Genomic DNA, 26,610 nt, shown 5'->3' on the forward strand with positions numbered 1-26,610 from the left:
TCCACTAATCAGGGACTGCTCCAACACCACAAAAGGACAAAAGTACAAAAGTACGATTGGAAAGTCACTGTTTTTTGCACTGGGAATACAGTTAATATTTATTGTTAATATTTATTATTTATTGACTTCATTATGTATGCCATTGTGTTTTTGCAATGTACTTGTTCGATCGCAGGAAGAATTTCAGTGTATATAGTATGTGCATTGAACAATGTGTATGAAAACAAACTTTCATTATGGGTAGAAATAGTCGGTCAACATTTCAGATCAGGACAGTTATTGAGAGGAGGAAGGCAGATGGTCGTCATAATTTAAATGGACTCTTCAGGTTTACCTATTCTTTCACATCGACTTCTCCAGTTTCCTCCCCTGTCTCTCACTCTCTTTCCCTATCCCTCTGTCTCCTTCTCTTTTCATTCAGAGAGCTATCCCCTTCCCCCATCACCTCAGCTTTTGTCTTCTGCCTTCTCACCCTTATCCACCTCTTTCCTTGTGTTCCTCCCCATCCCTTCTTCCCTCCTCTCCTTCCTGACCCCGGACACTGTTTTATCCAGGCGCCTGTTTGATTTTTGCTCATACCTTGACGAAGGGCTCAGGCCCAAAATGTTGTTTACCCTTTGCTCCCTATAGCGTGACCTGCTGAGTTTCTCCAGTGCGTTTGTGTATTGCACAACAATCCCCGCATCCACAGACTTCCCTCTTTACCCCATCATTTGCAACTGTTCTAAGCTCATTCAAGTTCCCAGCTCCAGAAATCAATGTATTCCACTTAAACGATTTTCCAACAGTTCACCAAACTCTTCTGCAGAGTGAAGATTATAACCCTCACACTGCTGCAAAAGAATTCTCTTGCCAGTGAAAACTATAATGTCCAATTCTGTCCTAATGGATCTATCAAACTTCACCACTACTCATGTCCCTCCTCAGAACTGAGGCCCCTCACCCCAGGGGCTGATGCGTCTCCTCTGGGTCCTTGCCTTGGCATCCTTCCAGAAGAACTAGAGCTGGTACCTAGAACACCATGAACCATCAGGGGAAAAGAACCCACTGCTGGCGGAACTCAGCAGGTCAAGCAGCAGGCTGTGGGAGGGGTGAAGGAAGGATCAATGTCTTGTGCTGCTTGGGGGGGGGGGGGAGAGAAGGTTGAGTCATGGGCGCCTAGGTGGCAAGGAAGACTGAGGGGAGATGGGCACGCAAAGAGCTGTTGGAGGGTGATAAACGGGACCAGAAGTTTATGTTCTACCCTTGCATCTCGTCTGCTGAATCCCCTCTCGCATCTGTCCTTTACCTCTCCCAATGGCTTCACCTTCCTCCCTTACCAGAGTCCAGTACTGGTAGCCTTTGTGTTCCTGCTTATCACCCTCTCTCCCGTGGCTGTGTCTACCTTCATCCTTGCTCCCCACCATCCCCCCCCCAAACCTGGCGTAATCTTCCCTTATTTTATTCTCCCATCTCATACCTCCCAACTCTACCCCTTGGGTCCATCTGCCTGACAACCTTCACCCCTCCACCATCCTCCAATTACCCTCTCTTCTTCATGCAGGCCAATATCTCTCCCCACTTTCACCCTGATGCAGGGTCCTGACCCAAAACAATTCCCTCCCCACCCTCTGGTAGATGCTGCTCGACCCACTGAGTTCCTCCAGCAGGTTGTTAACTCTGGATTTAGAAGCGTGTGGGGAGGGGGGGGTCTCAGAGAGACACGCACAGCTCTGACAGGACTGGACAGAACAAGGGGTTTGCGGTCCAAGGGGAAGAAGGAAGCCATTTAAGACTGAGATCAGAGAGTTGCGAACTTGTGCCCTAGAAGCCAAGTCATTAGATATATTCAAAGGGGAATTGGATGTGGCCCTTAAAGGGGTCAAGGGTATGGAGAGAAAGCAGCCGTGGGGTACAGAGATCGCATGGTATTGAGTGGTAGCACATGCTCGAAGGGCTAATTGGCCTTCGATTTGCTATGATTTGATGATTCTGGCACGTGCAGTCCCCTGGATCTCCAGCTACTGCTCAGTTAATGTTTAATAAAAGCTGTCCATTAAACAACATGCCAGTTCTCCTAGCGCCAAGAGAATGAAAACACTAAGCTTGTTTCGCTTTAACAAATTCTAAACTTTGTTTATTAATAAATCAATAATTACAATGCAAAATATATCATCGCATAAAGAGAAAAGTAATAATCATCAAAAAAAGCTGGAAAATCTTCAACTGCTTCAGAATGGTGGACAAGTTAAAAAAAAGTGCACATATTAAATATAATACTGCTAAATTAGCCTGTGGTATCACTGGATATGTTGAGACGGACAACTTTTGTCATGCTGTGATCAGCTAAGAGGCTTCCCTTCCACAGGCAGCGTTAGCTTCCCACTCCCATGCCACCTTCCCCACTGTGTCTATGTTTTCCCCCTCTGTGAACCATTGAGGAAGTGGGATCTTGGCAGGAGTGTGCTGGGCAGGGAGCGACTGGCTGTTCGGAATCTGGTGGGGTCTCACCGGAACTGGCAGCAGTGCTTGGCTGATGTGGCCGACCATTTACCCGAGGAAGGTAGATCTCCCTCCCCAAGTAAAATCGAGACTGCAGACCCAGTGCCAACCCTCTGGGGTACGACACTGTCAGGCACGCTGGTTTTATTCTCCCTTAAAGTGCGGAGGCCTTTGGGGAAGGCCCTGGGGAGTTCTTTGTGTCGTCTCTCAGCGAACATTGTCAACACCGGTGAGCTAGTCATTGGCACCAGGTCTTTCTGCTCTCCAAAAAAAAATGATTCCATGTTAAAGGAACTTCTGGACCTGTCAAAGGTGTGGCATCTCACAGGATGTTTGCTTTGGGAAGGATTTAGGATCTGGAGTTGAAATCAAACAGAATTCCAGGGCACTGGAAACGAATGTACTTATAATGTATAGAAACCCCATACCCCTAACACTTTAAACAATAGTTATGTACACATAATAACATAACACACTGCAGGAAAGATGGGGAATAGTGCACGTCTGATGCTATGCAGAAATTCCAGTAAATCCCACATGTTTTAGTGTTACATTTTAATACAATTTTATTTTAATACAATACTACAAGTAAAAATTGCATTGTGTTTAACCTTCATTTCTAACTTATAAAACTGAGCTTCAGATGAAATACATTTACCCGTAGAGCTAGAGCTAGAAAATGGATGAAGGCCAATTTCCAGATGCTGTCTAAAGTGGAGGTAATTGACCGTGACATGAACTGGTTTAGACAACACAATGTAAAGGTGAATGTGAGGCCGACCAGGTAACAGAATGACAATAGCATTCCTGCCACTACTATCGACTCAAAGAGCAACAGTCAGTATTAAACAGGTGGTCAGTCCTGGAACAATGCTCACAGTCTATTAGACAACAGCATCCCCCTGCCCACAACCTAGTTAGAGACCTGGGCTACCTACAGGAAGTGTTTCAGAGCTCTGAAAAGGCACCAATAGTGTTTTCAGGGGAATCCAAGCTATCCTCTGCTTCCTCCTCTGCTTCCTCTCCTTGACCACCTTCCCCTGAGATATTCAGGCCCCAGTAACATTCCGCTGGGAAGACCATGCCATTCACAAGCTTAACGGATGGAGGGAATGGGTTAAGGATATTCTTGAATGAGTGCAACATCCCCTCCTGACAATCCTTGACACAGGGGCCACTTGGAGCAGAGAAGGACCGCTGGTAAAGAATCAGAGGATCTCAAGGCATTACATCGGGAGTGCACCATCTCGCAAACCAGCCACCTGCTTCCTCCAGCCCCTGGGAGGAAGAGAGTGCGTTCCCCACTGCCACCACACTGGAGACAAAGGGGAGAAGGAACCCACCCTCCTTCCCAAGAGGCTGCCCAAGAGGAAGAGTGCAACAGGGTGAAGACATGGCCATGATGGGAACAGAATCGTCCCTCTCAGAGCCTGACTTGATTTTGGGAAAGGTTGGAAATTTGCAGTGGAAATGGGACAAGACAATGCTGGGGTTTTTTTTTGGTTTACGCAACCTGGTGGAACCAATGTGGGAAGATTGTTCAGTATACTGAAAGGGGCGTGGTGAGAATGCTGCCAAATGCATTCAATGCATTGTTGGCACCACACTGTTCAGGAGCCCTCCACACAAACCCATGCATCCCAACTTCCACCCCTCCCCCCGTGGTTTGAGTGCACCTGCGATCTGTGCCCCAGCTGCTCCATGTCGCCTGCAGCCAACACCACAAAGTACCCCATCACCTGGTCACAACCTCTCCTCACTGCTCCCTTTGGGAAGAAGGTACAGAAACCGAAGACCAGGACCTCTAGGTTCAAGAACAATTTATTTCCAACAGCTCAAACCTCTGCTTGTTCCTCAAATCACTAGGATAACTGTGAATATTTACCATCTCCTCTGTATATATTGACGTTTAATTTAATTAAAAGGGGCAAGCATTATTAGCAGAGCAGTTACTGCGACCTGGTTTCAAATCCAGTGCTGTCTATAAGGAGTTTGTACGTTCTCCCTATGTCTGCGTGGGTTTCCTCCGGGTGCTCTGGTTACCTTCCACCGTTCAAAAACGTACCGAAGATTGCAGGTTAATTGGGCGGCACGGGCTTGTGGGTTGAATGGGCCTGTTACTGCGCTGTACATCTAAATTTAAGTAATTAAGTCCAGTATACTATTGTATATTTCCAAAGTACCTGTGTGGCAGACGAATTTTGGTGCATACGTACATTGGAACAGGGCAATTTGCACAATTAGCACCCCAGTTATGCAGCAGTTTGAAAGGGTCCAACTGAGTCAACCCAGTTGGAACTCGGCCGGGTCCCTGACCTACCTCAGAGGTAGTCATGGAACCCAGTTAAACTCACCTAGGTCTCATCCGTGGCCGATTTGAAAATGAAAATAGCCGACCCGCTTATTCCAGTGGCATCACCGCTTGCATGCGTCACAGGGTAGCTGGGATCTGAAAATCCGGCAGTACTTCCGACGAGTATGTGACGCGTTATTTTAGGGGCGGGATCCCCCTTAAATCGCCAAACCGGCGATATAATGGTTGATCCCCCTACGCTTTGCAAGGTGCTTCCAGTAATCACACCTGGGTCCCAGGAGGGCTGCCCAGGTGCTGTAGTTTAAAAGGGGCTAATGTGAATGACAATAAACAGGATCAGAACCCATTACCAACACACCTTGGAATCCAAGATGAGGCTTGGATTCCAATGAGCTGTTGCCTTTTAAGTTGTGCTTTGTTTAAGCCCTTTAAGTTGTGTTATAATTTTAATTAATTTAATTTAATTTTAATTTTAGACATACAGCACAGGAACAGGCCATTTTGGCCCTCAGGCCTATGCCACCCAATTAACCTACAACCTCCGGTATGTTTCTAACAGTGCAAGGAAACTGGAGCCCCCTGGGGAAAACCCACGCAGACACAACAAGAATGTACAAACTCCTTACAGACAGAGCCAAATTCAAACCAAGGTCACTGGTACTGTAATGGGATCGTGCTAAGCAATGAGGTCTTGAGAAGTGTTTATAAAGTGGTAAATATTTGAATGTTTGGGAGAATGGGGGGGGAGGTGGGTTAAGGGGACCAGGATAGATCAGCCATGATCACAACTGAATGGTGGGGCAGGCTCAATGGGCAAAGCGGCCTCCTCCTGCTTTCTTGTGGCAAGAGCTGAACAGTTTCCCAGGATTACGCCCCTCCTGCGATTTGCTGCTGTGGGTAGGGGTGGGAGTGGCAGAGAGTGAGCCAGATGTTGCCTGGCAAAGGTGCACGAAGCTGGTGGAGCTTCTTGTTTGCGACGGTTCTGTGGGATAAACAGACCTTGAGTGAGGAGGCGTTAGCTTGGAAAGGAGTGTGTATCCAGATCAGTGATGCCATTGCTTTCAAATCTCAGGACCGCAGCATGTCACTGCTTTTAACATGCCAACTCCCACACACTGAACTCTTTCCAAAATAAGATCCACAACACTCTATGAACCCAGTACAATAACAGAGCAGACAAGCATGGCTTCCTCCCTACATTTAAATAAAGAACGTGGTTCTCCCCTCATTTTTAAATGAAAAGACTCGTCTGAAAAACTTTGTAAACTATTTGGGACCTGGGGGAGAATTTACCTTCCTTTTTTTTTGCTGGCTTCAGATTTGGCAGCATCTTGGGCAGACAAGATTGAAAATGAAAAACAGACCAAAAATAACCACACCATGTACTAAAGTGCTGGAGAAACTCATCAGGTCATGCAGCGCCCCTAGGAAGTAAAAGGGTGACCAACATTTCAGGCCTCTCGGCTGCGTGAACCTGCTGGGCTCCTCCTGCACTTTTGCACACTGCACTTCAATCCCAGCGTCTGCTTTAACTCTACGAGTCAGGTCGTGGATAGCATGGTCTCCGCTCTTGATCCAACTCCTGGCCGACAGCTTTTGTGATGAATTCTCGAGACTTTCCTCTTTTGTTGCAGAAGAGCACAATGGCCAGGAATCCGCCATCTGGCCCATCAAGCCTGCTCCACCATTCAACAAGACAATAGACTCAGCTCCACCTCCCCACCTACTCCCCATAATCCTTAATTCCCACCCTGTGAAAAAATCTGTTTGTGTCTTACATGCATTTAAAGACACAGCCTCTAGTGTTACCTTTTGCAGAGAACTCCACAGATTCACTTTAGCCTGGGAGAAGCAGTTCCTCCTCATCTCTAGAGTACAATTTTGGTTGATATCTCCTCCAAATGTCTCAAACATAATGCCGCGTCCAACTGATGGAATTGCCTTGTTCAAGCGGGCAGCTAGGGGGAGGAGGTGAGGGAGAGGGACCAGGCGGGGCATAATCATGATTCTGCAGCCTCCGATGTGTCTATGCAGCCAAATCCTTCTCCATCGCAGTTGGACGCAAGGCCTCGGCTGAGGTTGGGACTGGGAAATGATTCTCAAAGACTTCCCAAGCAACCTGGTTGTGAGTTCGAGAACTTGCCCTGAGTTCTTCCGGGGATGGCTGTTGGCCACCCCATTGAGAACATTTGGCACCTGCTCCCCCATCTGGAAATATTTCCTCAACCTACCCTATTAAAGTTGTGAATGACTTTGAAGACTCAGGTTTTCTACAGAAAGCTGACCCTGTCTAGTCCTTAAATTGATGCAGAAGGAGTCCATTCAGCTCATCAGCCCTGCTGCCTCCCAGTAGATCAACCTTATTACCTTGAAGTCTTGATAGATTTGTTCTTATTTGGGCTAGAATTCCCCTTTAGTTGCTCCCACACAATGGGATGATTTTCAGGGAACACTCAACCTACCATCACACAGAGAGGATGTAGGAAGACACACGACATGGGAAAACTTGCAACCAAGCATCACTCCTGTTGATTGCATTCATCCAGGCTCAGAAACCTGCCTGAATCACATCCAACCCCAATGCAGCTAACAAAACATGGTGCAGAGTCACATGCACAGCACAAATGTACTAGGGAAACTTGGCATCCATAGCAGATGACGTTTGGGGCCTGAGTCCTTCGTCAGGAGTGTCAAATAGGTGGTGGGGGTGGGAGGGGGATGAAGGGGTAGAGGCTTACAGGTAAGAGGTAAAGGTTAGATACAGATGGGTGGCATGGAAAACAAAGGAGGAGTAGTGCGAGAGAACTCTTTTTGAAAAGAGAAGGAGAAACTCTCATCCCAGGTAATTCATCACATGAAAGGGGCAATGGCTCTCAATAAATTCAGTCACTTGGCCCTGGTTAAAAACATCAGGGCATTCCAGCTACCCAAAAACAGCCACCTGGCAACACTGCACACACATCTCAGTCAAACAAACATGCCCATATTCAAGTTAAGCTGCAGTGATAATCTCTTGTCCCTCCCATTCCCACACCTCTTATTCAGGAGAAGTGAGTGTAAGGCTTCCCCAAAGTCTGCAGCAGGATTAAAACACCGACCATCCGTCCTGTCTCTCTCCCATGCACGCGGCCCCCTGGCATCTAATTCACTACAGAGTTGTGGGTTTGTTGCCATGTGTAGGCAGGGGGAGGATAAGGGTTGACTCCCCAGAGCAGGTGCCGTGACATTTTAAATTCTTTCTAAAAGGACTGGCACCAGTAACAGTGATCTGGGAACCACTGATTGTCACAGAACAAAAAATGCCCACTTTAATATGAGGGAGGGAGGCAGTTTTCTAAAATGGGAAACAACTCCTGCACTACAAAAAGGCCTGTCTGCCCTCCTGCACTCCATTTTCGGTTTCTTATACTATGGGTAACCGATCATTTATTATCTTTTATATTTATTACCTCTTTTTAAGTTAATTTAAAGCATTTATTATCTCTTTTTTTAAAAATTTAATGCAATGTATACTTTTGTAGTTATTTGTTTAAATAAAGTACCTGTCCGGCTGCAGCAACTAAGAATCTTGGTGCATATGTATATTATACTCTGCATTTGACAATAAACATGATCTTTAAATGGTCGGAGAATGTCACCGGGATTAGGGAGGCAAGGTGAACAGTCGGATCCCATAAATGAATGGGAATGGCTCACGCTGGACTCAGCGGCATTGCACTGAATCGCAACTGTTCAGAGCCATCCAGAAGAGATTGGAAGCGGTTGTTGTCAAGGATGTTGTCAATGCGCTGAGGGGTCTAAAGCACAGCTCCTTGCTTCCTGGGCACAATTGGATGAGATGGGTCTGCCAGGGAAAGGGTCCGATCACAACTGGGAACAGCGTAATGGGGAGATGAATCTCCCTCGGAGGCACAGCGCTGGTTTCCAAAAAAGTCCTTGCTTGGACTGACCAGAGGTACAAGTAAATTATTGCTCTGAAGGAAATTGTAAATACACAGGCAACAAGGGTTTTCTCTTGAAGTTCTTTGCTCTTCAAAATAATCCAAATTACTACCCACTTTCTTTATCCCAAACCTCATTTCATCGCTCCTTTTCAAAACAGCAGACTTCTTTAGCTCACAGCGTTGTGCTGACTGGCTTGCCACTTGTTTGTGGGTGAGAGGGGTCTGATGCTTAAAAGGATCAAATACAAGATACAAAGAGCATCTAAACCAAACCTCCCAGCATCTAACTCCCCAGCACAACAGGTGGAAATGCTGAATGACTGAAGCAAGCGACTGACATGCTCTGCACATGATCTTGGGCAGATCAAATTACAGGGTACAACACAAGACATTTTATTCTTGCTACTGTTTGGAAAAATCGGACGGACCCCTTCTTCACCTAGTCAAAGTAGCCCTGAGTACTATGCATGACACACAGTCTCTCCGAGGAAAGGAGCACTTTCATCTGATAGGTCCATTGGAGTTCTTCCTTCTCTCTGTCAGCGGGCAGTGATACTGAACACCTGGCCAGGTGGATGAATCAAGGAGTGATGGCCAAGTGTGGGGTGGTCTGCTATCTCGGGCTTTACAGAGGTTAACTTAACCTCTCTCCCCATTAAAGTTCATGGTCCCAAAGTCGCTACCTTCATCACAGAGGAGCTGCCAGTGCACTGGTAGCTGCCCAGGTGGGGAGCCAGCGGGGTATTGGAATCCAGCCCGTTGCTGCCGCCACTACCTCCATGTCACTAGGCCCTCCGCGGTCACGCAACGACTCACCCAGGACTGGACTTGGGAAGGGGCCAGTCAGATCCCGATGATGGTTGATGGGAGTAGGGTGGGGTGGGGCACGCACAGTTTCTTGGGATCTTCTCGTGCATGCCAGGCATTCCAATCCGATCTGACCCAGTCCTGGGAATGTAACGACACCTTCGTGCTGGTCTCTCACTCACTCTCCACCCAACCCCCACCCTCAAAATAAAATGCTGTCCCTGCTGCGATCTTACTTTAAAGCACAAGAGACAGCCCCTCCCCACCCCACTATTGACACTTCATGCCTTTGGACAAGTGGCTTGTATTTCGTCCTCCATCCGATCCGGCTCTGCTGCTGGGCATTCCGCCTGCTCCGGGTTTTGTGAGCCGCGGCCTTTGTTCTCCCGGTAGTAGGTACCAAAGACGTACAGTCCTCTCCCAAGGTAGATGACTGCGAGGAGCGAGAAGTAGCCAATGTAAAAGAAAAACTGCAACAAGAGCAAAGGATGGGGGGTGCGGGGTGAGAGAAAGATGAACAAAAGTTAGCGGTGAAAATCAATCGCAAAATAGCAGACCCAGAATTCTGAAATAAAAACAGAAAATACAAGAAACACTCAACGGGTCAGGCAGCGTCTGCAGAGAGAGAAACAGAGATAATGTCTCATGTTCGAGAAGCTTCACCAGAACAGAGAAAAGGAGATGAAAACAGGTAATTTTAAGTTTCAGAGCGCACAGGGTGGGGAGGAGGGATGGGACAGAGGGAATATCTGCAATAGGATGACACCAAATTGGGCAATGGAGTTTAATTAAATTACTTTTAAAATTTAGAGAAGCAGCACGGTAACGAGCCCTCCCTGCTTATGACCCTGCACCAGATACAATTGTGTGACCAATTAACTAACTAACACATACGTCTCTGGTACGCGGGAGGAACACGAAGCACCTGGAGAAAGCCTGTGTAGACACGGGGATAATGTACTAACTCCTTACAGAAAGCAGTGGAATTGAACCCGAATTGTTGGCGCTGAAATGGGGTTGCCCTAATCACTATACTAATCGTGTCTTGATTACCCGCTGCACCTGCAAACCAACCTTCTTGAAGTTCAGGTAGAAGCACTCCCGATTCCCTCTAAACAACAGCACACTGCATCCTTTCTGATAATCTGATCTATTATTTTTCCTTCCAAAGTGGATGCCCTTACATTTACTAAGATGGTACTGCACCACTCAACCGATCTAGGTCTCTCTGCAGCCACTCCATATCCCCTGCACAATTTTCCCATTCCCACTCAATTTGGTGCAATCAGCAAACTTGATACGCAACACTCGGCCCCTTCTTCCGAAACTAGCCATCCCCTTGGTGTTCACGGGGATCCAGCCACCCTTTCGAAGGCAACCCGACTCAAAAGCAGGTCACTGCCTGGGGTGAAGCAGCCGAGAAGGCCAGTGCCATGCCACTGCATAGGGCCAGATCCATTCCCAGGATAACACCTGGTTCTGGTTCTCAGTAGCTGCCAGATGGATTGGTCACCATGCCACAAACCCCAGTGAAGCTCCTCACAACTCCATTAGAGCTGTTCAAAAATATGTAAATACACAACAAAAACAAAATCAAGGAATTAAAACTTGCTTCAACAGTTGCCATGAATATGCCATTGCATAATAAGGATAATGAGAAAGAAATGGTTAGCTGGAAAATATGGAGATCTGGAATCCAGCTCCTGGCAGCATATTCCAGACCTGTGGCTTTGGCAGGTTTCCTGCCTCATGGAGCTATTTAACTGTGGTTATTATAATGAATATGAGAATTATGCAATGTCCTGTGTGTTTGACCACTACTAGCATCTGGGACAGGTTCAGTGGGTGACAGCTTTAATGGAACATAGAAATATGACTATTATAACAAGTCAATTCTTCCATTTCCTGCCTCTTCAAGAAAACAATATTTAAAAATAACATCGTGTTTCTCAACAAGTTTTGCTTTATTTCTTCTCTTCTTCATGGTTTGAGGTTTGAATGCCCCGACATGTCTCTCCCCGCTCCCAACTGTGCCAGGTCAAGCCAGGTCAGGTCGAGGATCTATTCAAAAGGAAGATCCTGCCCCAGGCTGCATATGCAATGAAGGAGGATCGGGTGGGGCTTGGATCACCTCACTGCTCTGGCCTCAGGCTCAGTTGAGAACCCAAGGAACAAGAGCAGGCCCTTCGATTATCCATGGTCTCATGCACTGCCAGACTGAGACCACCTGAAAATTGAAGGAACAATACCTCAACTTCCATCTGGGCACCCTCCAACCCAATGGCATCAACATCTCTGATTTTGGTTCAGGAACACCTATCCCCCTTCTTCTTCCCTCTCTCTCATTCTCCCTCAGTCTCCTTTCACAGAGTGAAAATAAATTCTCACCTTTCCTCTTATCATATCCAATTAACATATTTTGGCTGTTGGCCTGGACTCTCCCCCCTCCCGTTCTTCTGCCTTTCTCTTTTGTCTTTTTGCTTTTTGCATTTTGCTTATACCTTGAGAAAGGGCTCAGGCCCAAAACATTGGTAACATATCTTCACCATCACCTCTGGATGCTGCAAGACCAGTTGAGTTTCTCCAGCGTTTACTGTATGTTTTTACTACAATCACTGCACCTGCAGACTTTCATGCTTTACCCCTGTGTTCCATCCAGTTGGACTGTGGCCCACTTGAGAGGTTATCCCAAAAGGGACTTAACAAAGGGCCCATTTTGAAACATTATCAGAGTGCTCTCTCGGTGGATGCTGTCCAATCCGCTGAGTCCCTCCCGCTTCTCCTTGCTTGCCCGTTTTCCGAGCTGCTCTCCTAACCCTAGATTTCCCCCTTTCCTTGGGTTTGAGTGGATTGTTGCCCTGTCTTGGGCAGATCCCTGCGATGTGGGTTCACAGTCCTCCAGGGAAAGAAATGCCTCCTCTCTACAATCGTATGCCAGCCCAGAAGATGGCATGGTTGGCACAGATTCACCAGGTTCCCTGAGACCCGAGTTCAGTCCTGACCTCAGGTGCTGTCTGTGTAGAGTTTACATGCTCTCCCAGTGAACGAGTGGATATCTCCCTCCCCCACTCCCCCCCCCCCCACCGAGATCTCTGGGTTCCTCCCACATCCTGGAGACGTACAGTTCAATGAGTTAGTTCCCCAAATGCGTGGCTGTGCAATGGAATCTGGGGTATTTGATGGGGATACGGGAGCAGAGGTTATGGAGTAAATGATGAATGAGGGATGGCATTACTCTATGAGCTAGGATGGTCTCGATAGACTGAGGTGGCCTCCCCATTGTGTAGAAACATTTAATAATGAAATTCCTCATTCCAGATTCCCCATTAGAAGATGCATTCCATCAACATCACCCCGAATAGATCCCCCTGGTTCCCCTCATACTGGTGGCACAGATTCACCAGGTTCCCCAAGACCCCTAGTCTGGAACGAGCTGCCAGCAGAAGTGGTGGATCCAGGTCCAATGTGACATTTCTGAGATGATTGGATATGTACATGGATGGGAGGGGTACAGAGAGTTATGGTCTGGGTACAGGCTGTGACAGAATAGGTTGTGTTTTATATTGTATATAGATATGATTTTGGGAGATAAATTGTCAGGTTTTTTTTAGTGTAGGTCACATACAAACACTTCAAAACAGATCTCATTTAAAATATTGGAGCTCTGCACAAACCAGACAAGGCAGCTCTGAATGCCTTTGCAAAAGCTTTGGTGAGTGCCCAAGGGACTGAAAAGCAACAGATGAAAGAACTTGGAGGATTAGGTAAACCTGTGGAAAAACCCCATTTGGAAGACGAGTTGTGATTGCTTAGATCAGCCTGGTCAAAGCCCTTGTGGTTCATGCAAGAGAGGACCTGCTGCCCTAATGTTTCACTTGAAATAAGGAAAACAAAAAGGAACTCTGTGATGACCTGAAAGAAACAGATTATCATCTGGAGGACCCTGATGGGGCAAGTTTCTTATGCAAGACACTGACGTGGCTAATTAGAAAGGATTAGTTAGTGTCCAGTGAACAACAAATCTCTCTTTGAAAGCCAACAAGAATCTTCCTGAGGAGTAACCATTTACCTTTCAAGCACCAAAGCCTAGTGAAATTCATAAATGTTAAATTCTGCGCACAGTATAAGAATTGCCTGCAACCAGTGATCTTGGAGGAATGAGAAGTGAGTTTGGACTGTGAATCAAATAACTTTTCTGAACTTACATACATGTGCACTTAGAAGTAGAAGGGGGTTAAGTTAAGTTAATAGTAATAAGTTAGAGTTTGATCCTGTTTTCATGTTTAAAGATAATTAACAGCAACTTTTGTTTAAGTAACCATTTGTCTTGGTGAATATCTATTGCTGCTGGGTTTTGGGGTCCTCTGGGCTTGTTACAAGGCCGATAGGACATGATGGGCTCAGATAAGGATTGTTCAACCAGAGAACACCACAGCCCTTTGTGTCTGTGCCGAATGATTCTTCTCCCTAATCCTATCAGCCTGCACCCAGACCATAACCCTCTGTACCCCTCCCATGCACGTACATGTCCAATCTTCTCTGAAATGTCGACATTGAACCTGTATCCACCACTTCCGCTGCCAGCTCGTTCCACACTCTCACCACCCTCTAAGTGAAGAAATTCCACTTAATGTTCCCCTTAAACATTTCACCTTTCACACTTACCCACCTCCTCTAGTTCTTGTCTCACCTAACCTCAGTGGTAATATCCTGCTTGCATTTACTCTATCTACACTCCTCATCATTATGTATACCTTGATCAAATCTATTCCCATTCTCCAACGGTCCAGGGAATAATGTCCTAACCTGTTTGTCCTTTCCTTAAAACTTAGATCCTTGTCCCAGAAAAATCCTTGGAAAATGTCTCTGTCCTCCTTCAACCTTCCTTTTTTTTAAAAAACTTTATTTAAAATTTTATGACATGAATAAAATAAAAATTACATTTAAAGAAATAATAAAAAATAAGATAATAAAAATTAGAATACTACATCATTAAACTACACAAATTAACCCCACCAATAATTATAACACAATGTTAATCATCTAATTTAAAATTAGTGCAACCCTCCCCCCCAGAATAAAGAGTGAAGAATTAATTAACAACCTTCAACCTTCCTGTTGGCAGGAGACCAAAACTGAACACAATATTTCAAATTTGGCCTCACTATGTCTTATTAATCAGAGGCATTTCTACAATAATCCGTGAGCGATGTGGTAAACATTAATCATGCAGGTTTTACTGTATTACCTGAAAGAATGGAATTTAAATCGCTAGCACTGATGAAGATACTGGAATCTGAAGCCAAACTCAGCAGGTCATCGCGCCACACAGTGCGGAAACACGCCCTTCAGCCTTCTTGCCCACGCTGACCAAAGTGTCCCACCCACACTCATCCCACTTGCCTGCGTTTGGCCCCCATCCCTCCAAACCCATCCTGTTGCTACATGTGTCCAATTTATCAGGTGATGGGAGAAAAAAAACGCAGGGTCACATTTAAGCCCATGATTTCAGGCACCTTGTCCTGGTCCGTGGGAAGCCGGTGCAGGACCACACCATACCCCCAGCTCCTCAGGCTGATGCCTCCAGGAACCCAAAGAGAATCCCATTTACTGATCCACAAGCATATTAATCTCCATGAGAGAAGTTCTCACCAACTCTGATCCATCCCACCTTCCTCATTGATCTCATGCAGCTGCACCCATTTTTTTGAATATTTTATTTGTAATTTTACAAACTCAAACAGTATCAATAATTCATAATATTAACACACTACATTTTGCAATTGTACACAAGTTTCACCGTATAGTCCAATCCCCCCCTCCTTGTCCTCCCTCCCTTATCCCCATTAGTATATCCAGAGACAAAATTAAATAGACATTATCCTGAAAAGAGAGACTGCAACAATAAATTAGTCCTCATTCCCTATTCCTGTCGCATTTTAAAGTGTCCCTTTACCTTCCAGACATATTAGGGACATAAGGACCAAAAAAATAAAACAATTACATATAAAAAATTCTTACAAAAAAATTTAATGAAAGAACAGAGATCCCACTGCCGGCCTCCAGGTCAGGTTTTAACACCATTCAGACTCCTAAGGGCTTTCTGCCACTTTACTCCCCTGTTTGGGCTGGATTACGAGGACCTCCCTCTTCAATTCCTTTAGTTAAATACACATCTCATTGCCCCACCTTTCCTTCCCTTCTGCACTTGACAGATTACAGGCCACAAAGTAATTCAATGTGCCATTAACATTGCCATGCCTCTGTTATCAGCGTAACCTCATTCCTCTGCGTATAGGGGCTTTTATGCACAGAAGCCACATTATCCTCTGCTCATATTTCCATAAAAAGGCGAATTTACCTTTTATGCAGAGGATGGAAAAGACGGATCGTGCAATCCCTTTAAGCAGAGGAGATTCCCGAAGGTGAAGGAGGCGAGGCCTGTACTGCAGTAGCGCCTCCCACCACCGTGTCATGGAACATACGCATCGGGAAGGGAAAGGCCCTATACGCAACAATGGTGAAAGAGGAGCAGGTACGAGCACTGGTGGAGATCTATTGGAGCAGTCTTAGAACTCAGGCAGACCTTCTGCGCATCGTAATCTCCTTTCTCGCAGATGGGTGCTTTAAAATTCGAGCTCTTGGACTTTTCAGCAGCACTCCTTTTACACAGGAAGTGGAGTAACTTTGCTCCACCTCTAACTCTCCCGCCCCTGGCAGAGGGAATCTGGATCACATTGAACCTGCCAATCCACCTTTGGACCTTTTATGCAGGTAAATGGAGCATTTTAAAGGCAAAGAAAACCTGTCTTTACAATTCGCTAAGTTTCACTATAAAAGGGCCTTTATGGAAATGTCTGATCCCTACAAGAGGAAGGAATTTGAAAAGTTTAAAGATAACACATTTAAAGAACACTCAAAATTATGGCTTGGAAACAATGAAGTGTAATTTAAAATGTGAACACTGTTAGCGGAGTTATACAGGAAAGTCTGCAGGTGCTGTGTTTGCAGCGCAATGAACAAAAGTGCTGGAGAAACCAAGCAGGTCATGCAGGAAGTAAAGGGTAACCAACACTTCGGGCCTGAGCCCTTCATCAGGGTATCAGCAAAAAACAGGTGGGGGAGGAGGGGGGGGGGGAAGGGGAAGGGGAGGAGCACAGGACAACAGTTGGGCTTGGGTGGGAGGGTAGAAGAGAAAACCGCTGAGAAGTGATGGGGAGGGGATAGCTCGCTGGATGGAGAGGGAAGGAGTGGGGAGCTGGAGGAAAGAGACTCACGGGAGGGGTTTAACAGAAACGTGGTCGATGTTAACACCAGCTGTTTGTGGTGCCCAGACAGAATATGAGGTGCTGTTCTTCCATTTTGCCTCGGTTTGGCAGTGCCTGACACCATGGACAGACATGTCAATGTGGAAATGGGGTGTGAAATTAAAATGGTTGGGCACTGGGAGGTCCCTGCTATGGCAGCGGACAGAGCGAAGGTGCTCAATAGAATTGTCTCCCATGCTGCGTCCAATCTCTCCGTCGTAGAGGAGCCATGACTGAAGCCAAGTTTCTCTGGTACTTTTATACATTCCAGCAAATTGGTGGGACTGGCCCCTCTGTATTGAAGTCAGCGGAGGAGAGGGGAGGAAATCAGAGGCCTGACAAACCGTCTTTGGGTAAAAACTACAATGGGTTTGGAACCAGTAGGAGAATGGAAGTCAACCCATGATGGAGCTGAACAGTTGGACTGGTAGTTGAGGCCGAATGGCCAGGTCCCTAAAAGTATGAAACTGAGAGATGAAGGAGGTGGTAACTCAGCAGAGAGAGGCGATCTGAAAATGGTCCAACAGCAATCTTCTGTCGCAGACATCATTTTGGAAAAAGGGTTCTCACCCAGAATGTTGACTGACCATTTCTACCCATGAAGACTGCCTGACTGGCCGAGCAAGACCCCTCCGGCAGCTCGCTGTTTGCTTCAGGGAACCCCTGCTTGGCGGAGGGACTGTGACTGCCTCTCCAATGCACCAAATTGCCAAGTATACGAGACAAGTGACTATACATCCACTGGGGAGTCACAAGCCAGAACTGAAGAAGACACGTCTGTCGGAGATATTCAAGTCACCCACTTCCCTACACCCCTCCCACCCCCTCCCCCACAGCTCTGTGCATTTTTCTCTTAGGACAAGAACCCGATTCCCTTTGGAATTTCTTTACCTCTATTAACTGATATAAAGGCCATTTTGATGTACTTAAATAGGAAAGAGGTCGAGGGACACAGGGATTAGTGTAGATGGCCATCATGGACAAAGTGAATAGATCAGTTTTTGTGCTTTACAGCGGCCATTCTCAACTTCTATTTTGGCTGTGGCCCCCTGAGAAAGTTCATGGCCCCCCTTCTCTATGAAGTAGTCATTTTGTGGCTTTCTTCCATACTTCTCTCCTACCGACTATGTAAAAATCATCACACATATTTTATGATTTCAGTCTGTTCCCCCCCCCCCCAATAAAATATGCTGTGCCCCATGTGGAGAATGGTTGCTTTACAGGATTCTGTACATTAGGAAGTGTATCCTACATAATAAGAGAACAGTCAGGCAGCATGGTGGGCTTAGCAGTTCACCACAACACTGATACAGTGTCAGCAAATCCCCTTCTGCCTGGAAGGAGTTTGTAGGTTTTCCCCAAGACCTGCATGGGTTTCCTCCGGGTACTCCAGTTTCATTCTACCCTCCTAAGATGCACAGGGTCAACAGGTTCATTGGTCACATGGGGTGCATTTGGATGACAAAGGCTCCTGAGCCAGAAGGGTCTGTTTCCGAGCTGCGTCACTAAATTTTAAAAAAATCTCAGGTCCCCTCCAGTTGTTAAATTTTATCGATTCCGATTTTAACAAAGTAACTTCTGATGTTTTTACTATTAAATCCGAGGGTCCCGAGGATATTGGTGAACTCTGCAAAAGGCAGATATTTCTTTCACCTCATAACCACTCTGAAGGCAACGCGTGTTCAGCTGCAGAATTATTGGTTAGTCAAACAAATTAAGCATTTGTTTACTTCATCGTTGATCTTCCGGCTTGGTTGCCTCTATCACGGGCTCATGTTCATACGTAGAAGTGAAAACACAATGCTGGAGAAACTCAGCGGGTCAAACAGAGTCCTTTATATAGCAAAGGTAAAAATACATCACCAACAATTTGGGCTCGTGTCTATACATATGATTAATCCCACAAGGATCCAAACCCAAGGATGATAATGCTTGGCATTGTCAACCCCAAGTTTCAACAAAGGACTGACAAAGCATACATGTACAAAGTGCCTTTAACACTGCAGACTGGCCCAAGGCATCCCACAGACATATTCAGCTGAATTCACCATTGAGCCAAATCACCAGACAGAAGCAAGGGCAAATGACTGATCGCTTGTTTACAGAGGCCAGCTCAAAATGAGCAGATGAACTACGACTCTTTCCCGCTTTGATTGTTTCATCTGTGGTCTTTTGGTTACTATTTCCTCCCGCTGGATAAGTGATTAATGAGCTGGAGGACACTTAGTGGCACAGTTGGTGGAGTCACCACCTCATGGAGCCAGGCGACCAGGTTAAACCAGCACCTCGGGTGGATGCCCGTGCATGGGCTGTCAGTTGGGATTACGTGCATTCACTCTGGGTGCTCCAGTTCCCTCCCCATCTGTGCGGCTGGGGAGATCAACTGGCCGTTGTGATTTGTCACTGAGTGGTTGAATCTGGAAGAAGAGAGTAGGACAAGGCGTTTGATACTCACTGTTGGCTGAAGGGCCTGCTTCTGTGCTGTGTGTGCATGTCTGCATGTCTGTATCTGTGCATGTGTGTCTGTATCTACATGTCTGTACCTGTCTGTGTGTCTGTACGCCTGTGCATCTCTCGGTGACTGTGTGTCTGTACCTCTGCCTGTGAGTGTCCATATCTGTCTGTGTGTTTTTCCTAATCTAATACATCTCAAGCAGCAGCAACCATGAGGCGCAGTGCTGTGTATAGCTTGTGCTCCAGGATCCAGGGTGGAGGCCCTCACCAGGAGGTGAGAGTCCAGCAGGAAAAACCATTCAGCTGCCCACTGACGCTCCGCTGTCCCATTGAAAAGACTGTTTACCCAAATATAATTCACTCCAGATACTGTAACATTTCCCCCCAACTGTCCTTTGCTGACTTGGCCCCCAATTTCTTCTCAGCTGAATGGGCTTAAATCGGTTTCTTGTTGGTCACTGCTAATCAAAACGCAGTCAACGGGAGAAATCCAAAATATTTTTCAAAAGAAAATGCTGGTAAAAATCTGTTATGCAGATTGTGGACATCGCCACAAAGTCTTTCATCAACCTTCTCTTTCATTTCTGAGAACAATTCCAGCTTCCCCAAATGGACCTTTGGTATTTGCAGCGCAGTGAGAGGCCCTTCAGCCCCACTCCCCAATGTCTACTGCTCCATAGGGTCAACCCCGTTGCTAAGGAGTGAAGGCCTGGTTTGCAGGTGATGCTCCTTTTGAGGACATGGCAAGGGTTATGTGGAGGTGTGTCCCTCTCCCCATCCTGGGTCTGGGGAAATCACGGCAAGAAGGCTCAACAGGCTAAATCTTACACCTACCTGGTTGTTCACATGGAGTCCCAGCCCTCGCTTGTCCGCGATGATGAGAGTGATGATGGTTTTCAAGATGGTGGCCAGAAACGTGTTTATGCCAAACACCAGGGCGCAGAGCTCCTTGCTCAGGGACGTGGCAATCTGAAAACTATCGAGAGAAGACAGATGTCAGGCCACTGGCCACAACACCACTCAAGTGCAAGTCCCACTCAGTCAGACCCTTCACCCCTTTGAGTACATGCTGATCACCAAGCCCATCTGGTCTCCAGTCTGGGGCAAGCCAAACGTGTGGGAGAAAGAACGTGACTAAGAATTGGTCTTTTCCACTGGGATTAGGTGAGATAAAAACTAGAGGATATGGGTCAAGAGTGAAAGGGGAAAAGTTAAAAGCAGTGGTTCTCAACCCTTTTCTTTTCACTCACATACCACCTAAAGCAATCACTTACCAATCACAGAGCAGCGATGGCATAGGGAATACTTATGGTGGTATGTGAGTGGGGAAAAAAGTTTGAGAACCACTGCTCTAGACCCAATTGTTACTGAAAAAATTTGCTTGAGAAAATTGTCGTTGGCCCATTTTCTTTGAGTGAGGAAACCGTGCACATAACAAGTCAATTAGGGACGATTAAAACAGTGGTTTTCAAACTTTTTCTTTGCACCCACATACCACCTTAAGCAATCCTTTACCAATCACAGAGCAGCAATGGCATAGGGAATACTTTAAGTGGTATGTGAGTAGAAAGAAAATGGTTGCGAATCACTAGTTTAAAGGAAACATTATGGGGAACTTCTTTACACAGAGAGTGTGAAATGAGCTGCCAGCTGTATTGGTAAATGCAGGCTCAATTTTGACATTTAAGAAAAATTTGGACAGGTTCATGGTTGGGAGGGGTATAGAAGGATGGAGTCTGGGTGTAGGTCAGTGGGACTAAGCAGAATAATAGTTCAGCACAGACTAGAAAGGCCTGCTTTCCGTGTTGTGGTGCTCTGCAGTTCTCTGGTCCTATGATGCAGGAGATCCCTGAGGATGTCATAGATATGACATAGAGGAGGAGGAGGCAGTGGGAAGACCTTATTGGCATTTATAAAATCGTGTGGGACATCGACAGGATAGATAGTCACAGTCGATTTCTTCCCCAGAATTGGGGAGTCTCAAATAAGAGGGCATCCATTTAGGTTGTGGTGGGAGGGGGGTGGAAAGATTTAAAGGGGATTTGAGGGACACGTTTTCCTTTATAGGAGGTAGCAGGCACATGGAACAATCTGCCAGAGGAAGTGGGAGGGGCAGGAACAGTTTTAACAATACAGCTCGGCCCTTTCAGCCCATAAAAACCTGTGTTGCCCAATTACGCCCAATGACCCGACAAACCCTGCATGGTTTTGCAGGGTAAGAGGAAACTGTGACAAACAGAGGAAATAGGTCTCCAGAAGTTAGCGGCGGATACAAACCCAGGCTGCTGGCCCTGTAACAGCGTCACGTTAACCACACATGCTCTTTAGAAGACATTGGAGTGCGGACCGGAAAAGTTTGGATGGATGTGGGCCAAACACAAGCAAATGGAATGTGCTCAGATACGCATCTTGGTCAGCAAGGGCTTGAAGCTCTACTGTACAACTCTATGACATCTAACCCATCATGCAAGAAGCCATTTGGCCCATCAAGCCTATGCTGGCTTAAGAGCAGTCCTCCTTTCCCAGTAATCTATCCCCCACATCCCCTTCAACTTTACTACATGCCACTAACTTTACATCTTGGGAGTCAAAATTATAGTCGCCAATGGATAGGCCAAACCACTTGCCTTATTGTCAGAATAAATACATGACATCACATACATTCATGAGATTCTTTTACCTGAGGGCCAGGCAGAATGACCACATAATGTTAATGCAAAAAAAAACTATACTCAACCTACCCATATAAACAAATAAAGAAATATAAGCAAACTGTGTAATACAGAGAGAGGGGGAAAAAAAAAATCAATAAAGTGCAAAAGTAAGAGTCCTCAAATGAGTCCCTGATTGAGTCTGATAGTGGAGGGGTAGCAGCTGTTCTTGATCCTGGTGGGGTGAGTCTTGTGGCACCTAGACCTCTTTCCTGATGGCAGCAACGAGAACAGAGCATGTGCTGGGAGGTGTGGATCCTTGACAATCGCTGCTGCTCTCCGATGGCAGCATTCCCTGTCGATGTTCTCGATGGTGGGGAGGGTTTTGCCTGTGATGTCCTGGGCTGCGTTCACTACCTTTTTCAGGGCTTTACATTCAGGGGTATTGGTGTCCCCATACCAGACTGTGATGCAGCTGGTCAGCCCACTTTCCCCCACACTTCCAAAAGTTTGCCAGGGTTTCTGATGTCATACCAAACCTCTGCAAACTCCTGAGCAGTTGAATTGCCAAGGTACAAAATGGGGATTTGTATGGGTGTATATTTGAAGGCCAGCAGGAACAGTAGGCCGAAGGGCATATCTCCATGACAACTGACTGTGACAAATTTCCAAGAATGGCAGGGGAACTCTCCCCAGTTCCTCGATATAAATTGACCCCTTCCCCCAACGAGACAACAGATTGAGCAAGTAGAAGTGCTGATGTGCATTAGTGTGTTGAGTCCAGGAAAGATCCTCCGAGATAGTGACTCCCAAGAATTTAAATTTGCTCACCCTCTCCACCTCTGATCCCCCAATGATCACTGGATCGTACACATCTGGCTTTCTATTCCTAAAGGCAACAATCAGCTCCTTGGTTCAATATCCCTCATGTGTGCTGACTCATTGGAACTTTTTAATACAACCCTCTAGTCACCACCGAATCTCCACACCTCCCCAACCCCCACCCTTCCCTGTTGGACTCGTACTCACATTGCGATGGGAACCAGAAGTTGGTGGCTGCTCCGGAACAGAACGAAGCCCACATAGCACACCCAGATGTTGCTGGTGGTGTTCATGAGAAAAAGGAGGCTAGCTTGCAATGCCGTGACGACAAAGATCACCAGCTCTGCCCACAGCGACCAGCGCAGAGTCACATGCCCCGCGGAGAAAGAGGCAATGGCACCTGGCGACAAGAGCAAGAGAGGCCAGTGAGAAAGGTCCGCGAGCACAAGACCAGAGGATCCTGGTTACATAAACAAATTTAATTGAGTTTCGTTTTCAAAATGGAAACTTTAGTATCATGAAATCCAGGCAAAGTGGGGTTAGCAAATCCTCTGGTCAATTTGGTTTGTTAACAGTGTGGCTGAGGCCAAATATTTATCCACGTCGTCCTCCACTCTGCCTTTCCTTCTGAGAGAATTTTCCTGCTTTGATTGGGAGAAGTTGGCGTGGTTTGTGTTCCTATATAAGCCACTCCACCTAAAACTTACGGTGATTCATACACTTTGCCCCATCCCCAACTTATTGTGGTTGCCAATGAATGACACTTCTTCAAACAAAAAAGCCTGAAAGACAAGGAAAGGGATTGTGCCTGCAGTGAAGTTTTGGTGCTGGAGACATTCCCACTCGTGGGCATGGAGCTCTAAGCAGTGGCCATGAGTATAGGATAGGTGCTGGGAGGATAAAACTGGAAGAAATTCAGCAAAGTTAACTTCACTTTGAGTGGTGAGACTGGGTATTCCAACTGCTTGAGCAAAGGAGCCGGGTTCACCAAGAGATTAGAGTTCATGAGGGAGATACAGAAGCCAAATGCTCCCAGTGGGTTCTGTGATCTCCCACTGATAGCCCAAGGAATGGGTTACAGACAATTACAGCCACTTGTCTCAACACCACAGACCAAGGTCAAGTGCTGACCTACATGTTACAGAACTGCAGGAGAGAGAGAGAGAGAGGGGAGAGAGAGAGAGAGAGAGAAAGAGAGAGAGAGAGAGAGAAACCAGATGCACACCTTTCACATTAGGACACTAAACAAGGCACCTTATGAAAAGTCCAATCAACAAACACAGGAGAGCATAGAAGATGATTGGCTTTACCTCCTGACAGAGGTGACAAAAGCCATCAGTTTAAGATCAGAGATGGGAGATTTAGAGGAAGAATTTTGTGTGGAATCTGGAGTTCAGTTCCTGAGGGGCCGGTGAATACAGGCAAACATAATATTTAAGTCATCATTGTGTGGGTTGGAGATTAATCTGTCTTTGAAAACTGTCTCTGGAGGGAGGTAGAAACTGAGCAGTTATGGGGAACACAGGGTGGGGGTAGGGAGGGGGGATTATTATAAATGGATTGGAATGAATTCAATGGGACAAAGGGCCTGTTTCCATGATGTAATTTATGACTCCATCCAGATCAGCAGTTGAATTGCCAAGGTACAAAATGGGGATTTGTATGGATGTATATTTGATGGCCAGCAGGAACAATAGGCCGAAGGGCATATCTCCATGACAACTGACTGTGACAAATTTCCAAGAATGGCAGGGGAACTCTCCCCAGTTCCTCGACATAAATTGACCCCTTCCCCCAACGAGACAACAGATTGCCTGGTCTTTTAATTCACAGGCTTCTCCCTGTCCATGATGTGGCAGCTCCAACTTCTGACATCACAACAGCCGCATTTGGGTAGCCCTGACACTCCAACCCAAGAAGAAAGGGGCAAGTTTGCACATTGTTAACACTTGACTGTTGCTTATCCCAAAAAGCAAGGAGCATCTTGCCAAACACAGCTCCGTGAATTTGTTTTGGGAACAGGAAATAATGTGTTTACACCCAGGATCTAAATCTGGGCAGTGAAAATGGAAATGTCATCACTTTTCAAGGGAGTGCATCTTTATATCTGTGCGTTTATGAGCCCTGGCATTTTCGACCCTTCCATGCTCACCACGAGCTTGTTGTTCTAAATCATTCCTTGGATTGGGTGAATGTGTTTTCTCCCATCAATGGGTTTGCTGGTCTTAAATGCTTTGCTTGGACTGGCAGTGAGTGATGTAAACAAGTTGCCTGGACCAGTGACAACCTCACAATTGCAACAGAGACCAGATTTAGGAGTGAATAACTTGGATCTTTCCAAGGTGCAACTCTGCAAAATAAAAAACCTGGTGCTTCAAGAAATTGAAGATGTCAAGACGTTACCTGCAGGCTGGCTCCAGGTGGGTGGGGGGAGGGGAGGGGGGGGCTGAGGAAGTAAATCAGTGGAGGAGTGTGCCTGCAGCACCCAAGAGTGTTGGAGCAACCGCAGCATCCATGGGAAGCAAAAGGCAATGAACGTTTCGGGCCGGAGTGCTTCGTCAGGAATAAGCTTGAAAGAAAGCTTTCTTTTCCCATAACACTAAACGCTGCCTCAGAACAAGTCAAGGTGCCTTAAATCCCAGGAAGGACACAATATCACACAAAATAAGAGCAGGATTAAGTCATTCAAGAAAGTCTTGAATGGAGATCCCTTTAGAAGAGAGATGAGGATGTTTCTTCGACCAGGGAATTCATTGCCACAGGTGGCTGCGGAGGCCAAGTCATCGGGTAGATTTGAAGCAGAAATTGATAGGCTCTTGATTAGTAAAGGGCATCAAAGAGAAAAGTCAGGATAATGCGGTTGAGAGGGAAAATACATCAGCCATGATGCAAATGATTGACCAGACTCGATGGGCTGAATGGCTTAATTTTGCTCCAATGTCTTATGGTCACGACAGCTTTTCTCACTGCACCTTGAATTTGTGTCCAAAGCACCTACCAACGACACACTTGCTGAATGACTGGGGATTTGCATCCTTCCACGATTTATGTGTGTTGGTGTCAAGAACTTTCCTCACTTCACTGGCTCCTTATCCTGAGACCATGATCTAGATTCCCAATTCTCAGAACCTCCTTCAGTGAAATTGTCCTCCGTTCTTCCAAGCTCTGGTGAAAATGGACCCATGATTCTCAATCTCTCCGCACCAGACAAAACCCAAACCAATGGTTCTCAACCCTTTTCTTTCCACTCACATTCCACTTTAACTATTCTCTGAGATAAGTAAAGGATTAGTCAGGGATTGGTTAAGGTGGTATGTGGGTGGAAAAAAAAGTTTGAAAACCACTGTTTTAATCATCCCTAATTGACTCGTCATGTGCACGGTTTCCTAACTCCAAAGGAAATGGGCCAATGACAATTTTTCTCAAGCAAAATATTTCAGTAATAATTGGGTCTAGAGCAGTGATTCTCAACATTCCCTTCCCGCTCACGTCCCACCTTAAGCAATCCCTTACTAATCACAGAACATCGATGGCTTAGGGATTACTTAAAGTGGTATGTGAGTGGAAAGAAAATGGTTGAGGACTATTGCCCTAAACCCAGGAGCCAACCTGCATCCTCTTTAATACAGATGCCAAGATAGACTCTGCATAGCCCTGTACCACTATAGTAAGATATCCTTACTCTTCACTCAAGTCCAACTGCAATGAGCACACCAACAAAGGTAACTCCATCTCTATCTGATTCCACTGTGTACATCTCTTCTGCACCCAAGTGTTTGTTTCTCTCCATCTTCTCCCCCACTTGTAGTGGTCTCACCCTCCACCTGCTT

General features: G+C 46.2%; 1 protein-coding gene across 5 annotated transcripts in view; it reads right to left on the minus strand.

The window, feature by feature from the left end:
- The window catches only part of slc19a1 (solute carrier family 19 member 1), a 53,810-nt gene that overhangs the window by 2,142 nt on the left and 25,058 nt on the right, over positions 1-26,610 (minus strand). For 3 of the 5 annotated variants that reach the window (XM_069934182.1, XM_069934184.1, XM_069934185.1), the window contains 3 exons: positions 22,988-23,180; positions 20,142-20,283; positions 4,545-10,016 (listed from right to left, as the gene is read on the minus strand). In XM_069934182.1, coding sequence (XP_069790283.1) covers positions 9,828-10,016; positions 20,142-20,283; positions 22,988-23,180 — 524 coding nt within the window. In that variant the 3' untranslated portion in view covers positions 4,545-9,827. Of the gene's footprint in view, positions 1-4,544; positions 10,017-18,051; positions 19,271-20,141; positions 20,284-22,987; positions 23,181-26,610 lie in introns of those variants that run through there. The other 2 variants (XM_069934183.1, XM_069934186.1) reach the window with 2 other exon arrangements.

The sequence above is a fragment of the Narcine bancroftii genome, chromosome 4 (genome assembly GCF_036971445.1).
Source record: "Narcine bancroftii isolate sNarBan1 chromosome 4, sNarBan1.hap1, whole genome shotgun sequence".
Lineage (NCBI taxonomy): Eukaryota > Metazoa > Chordata > Chondrichthyes > Torpediniformes > Narcinidae > Narcine > Narcine bancroftii.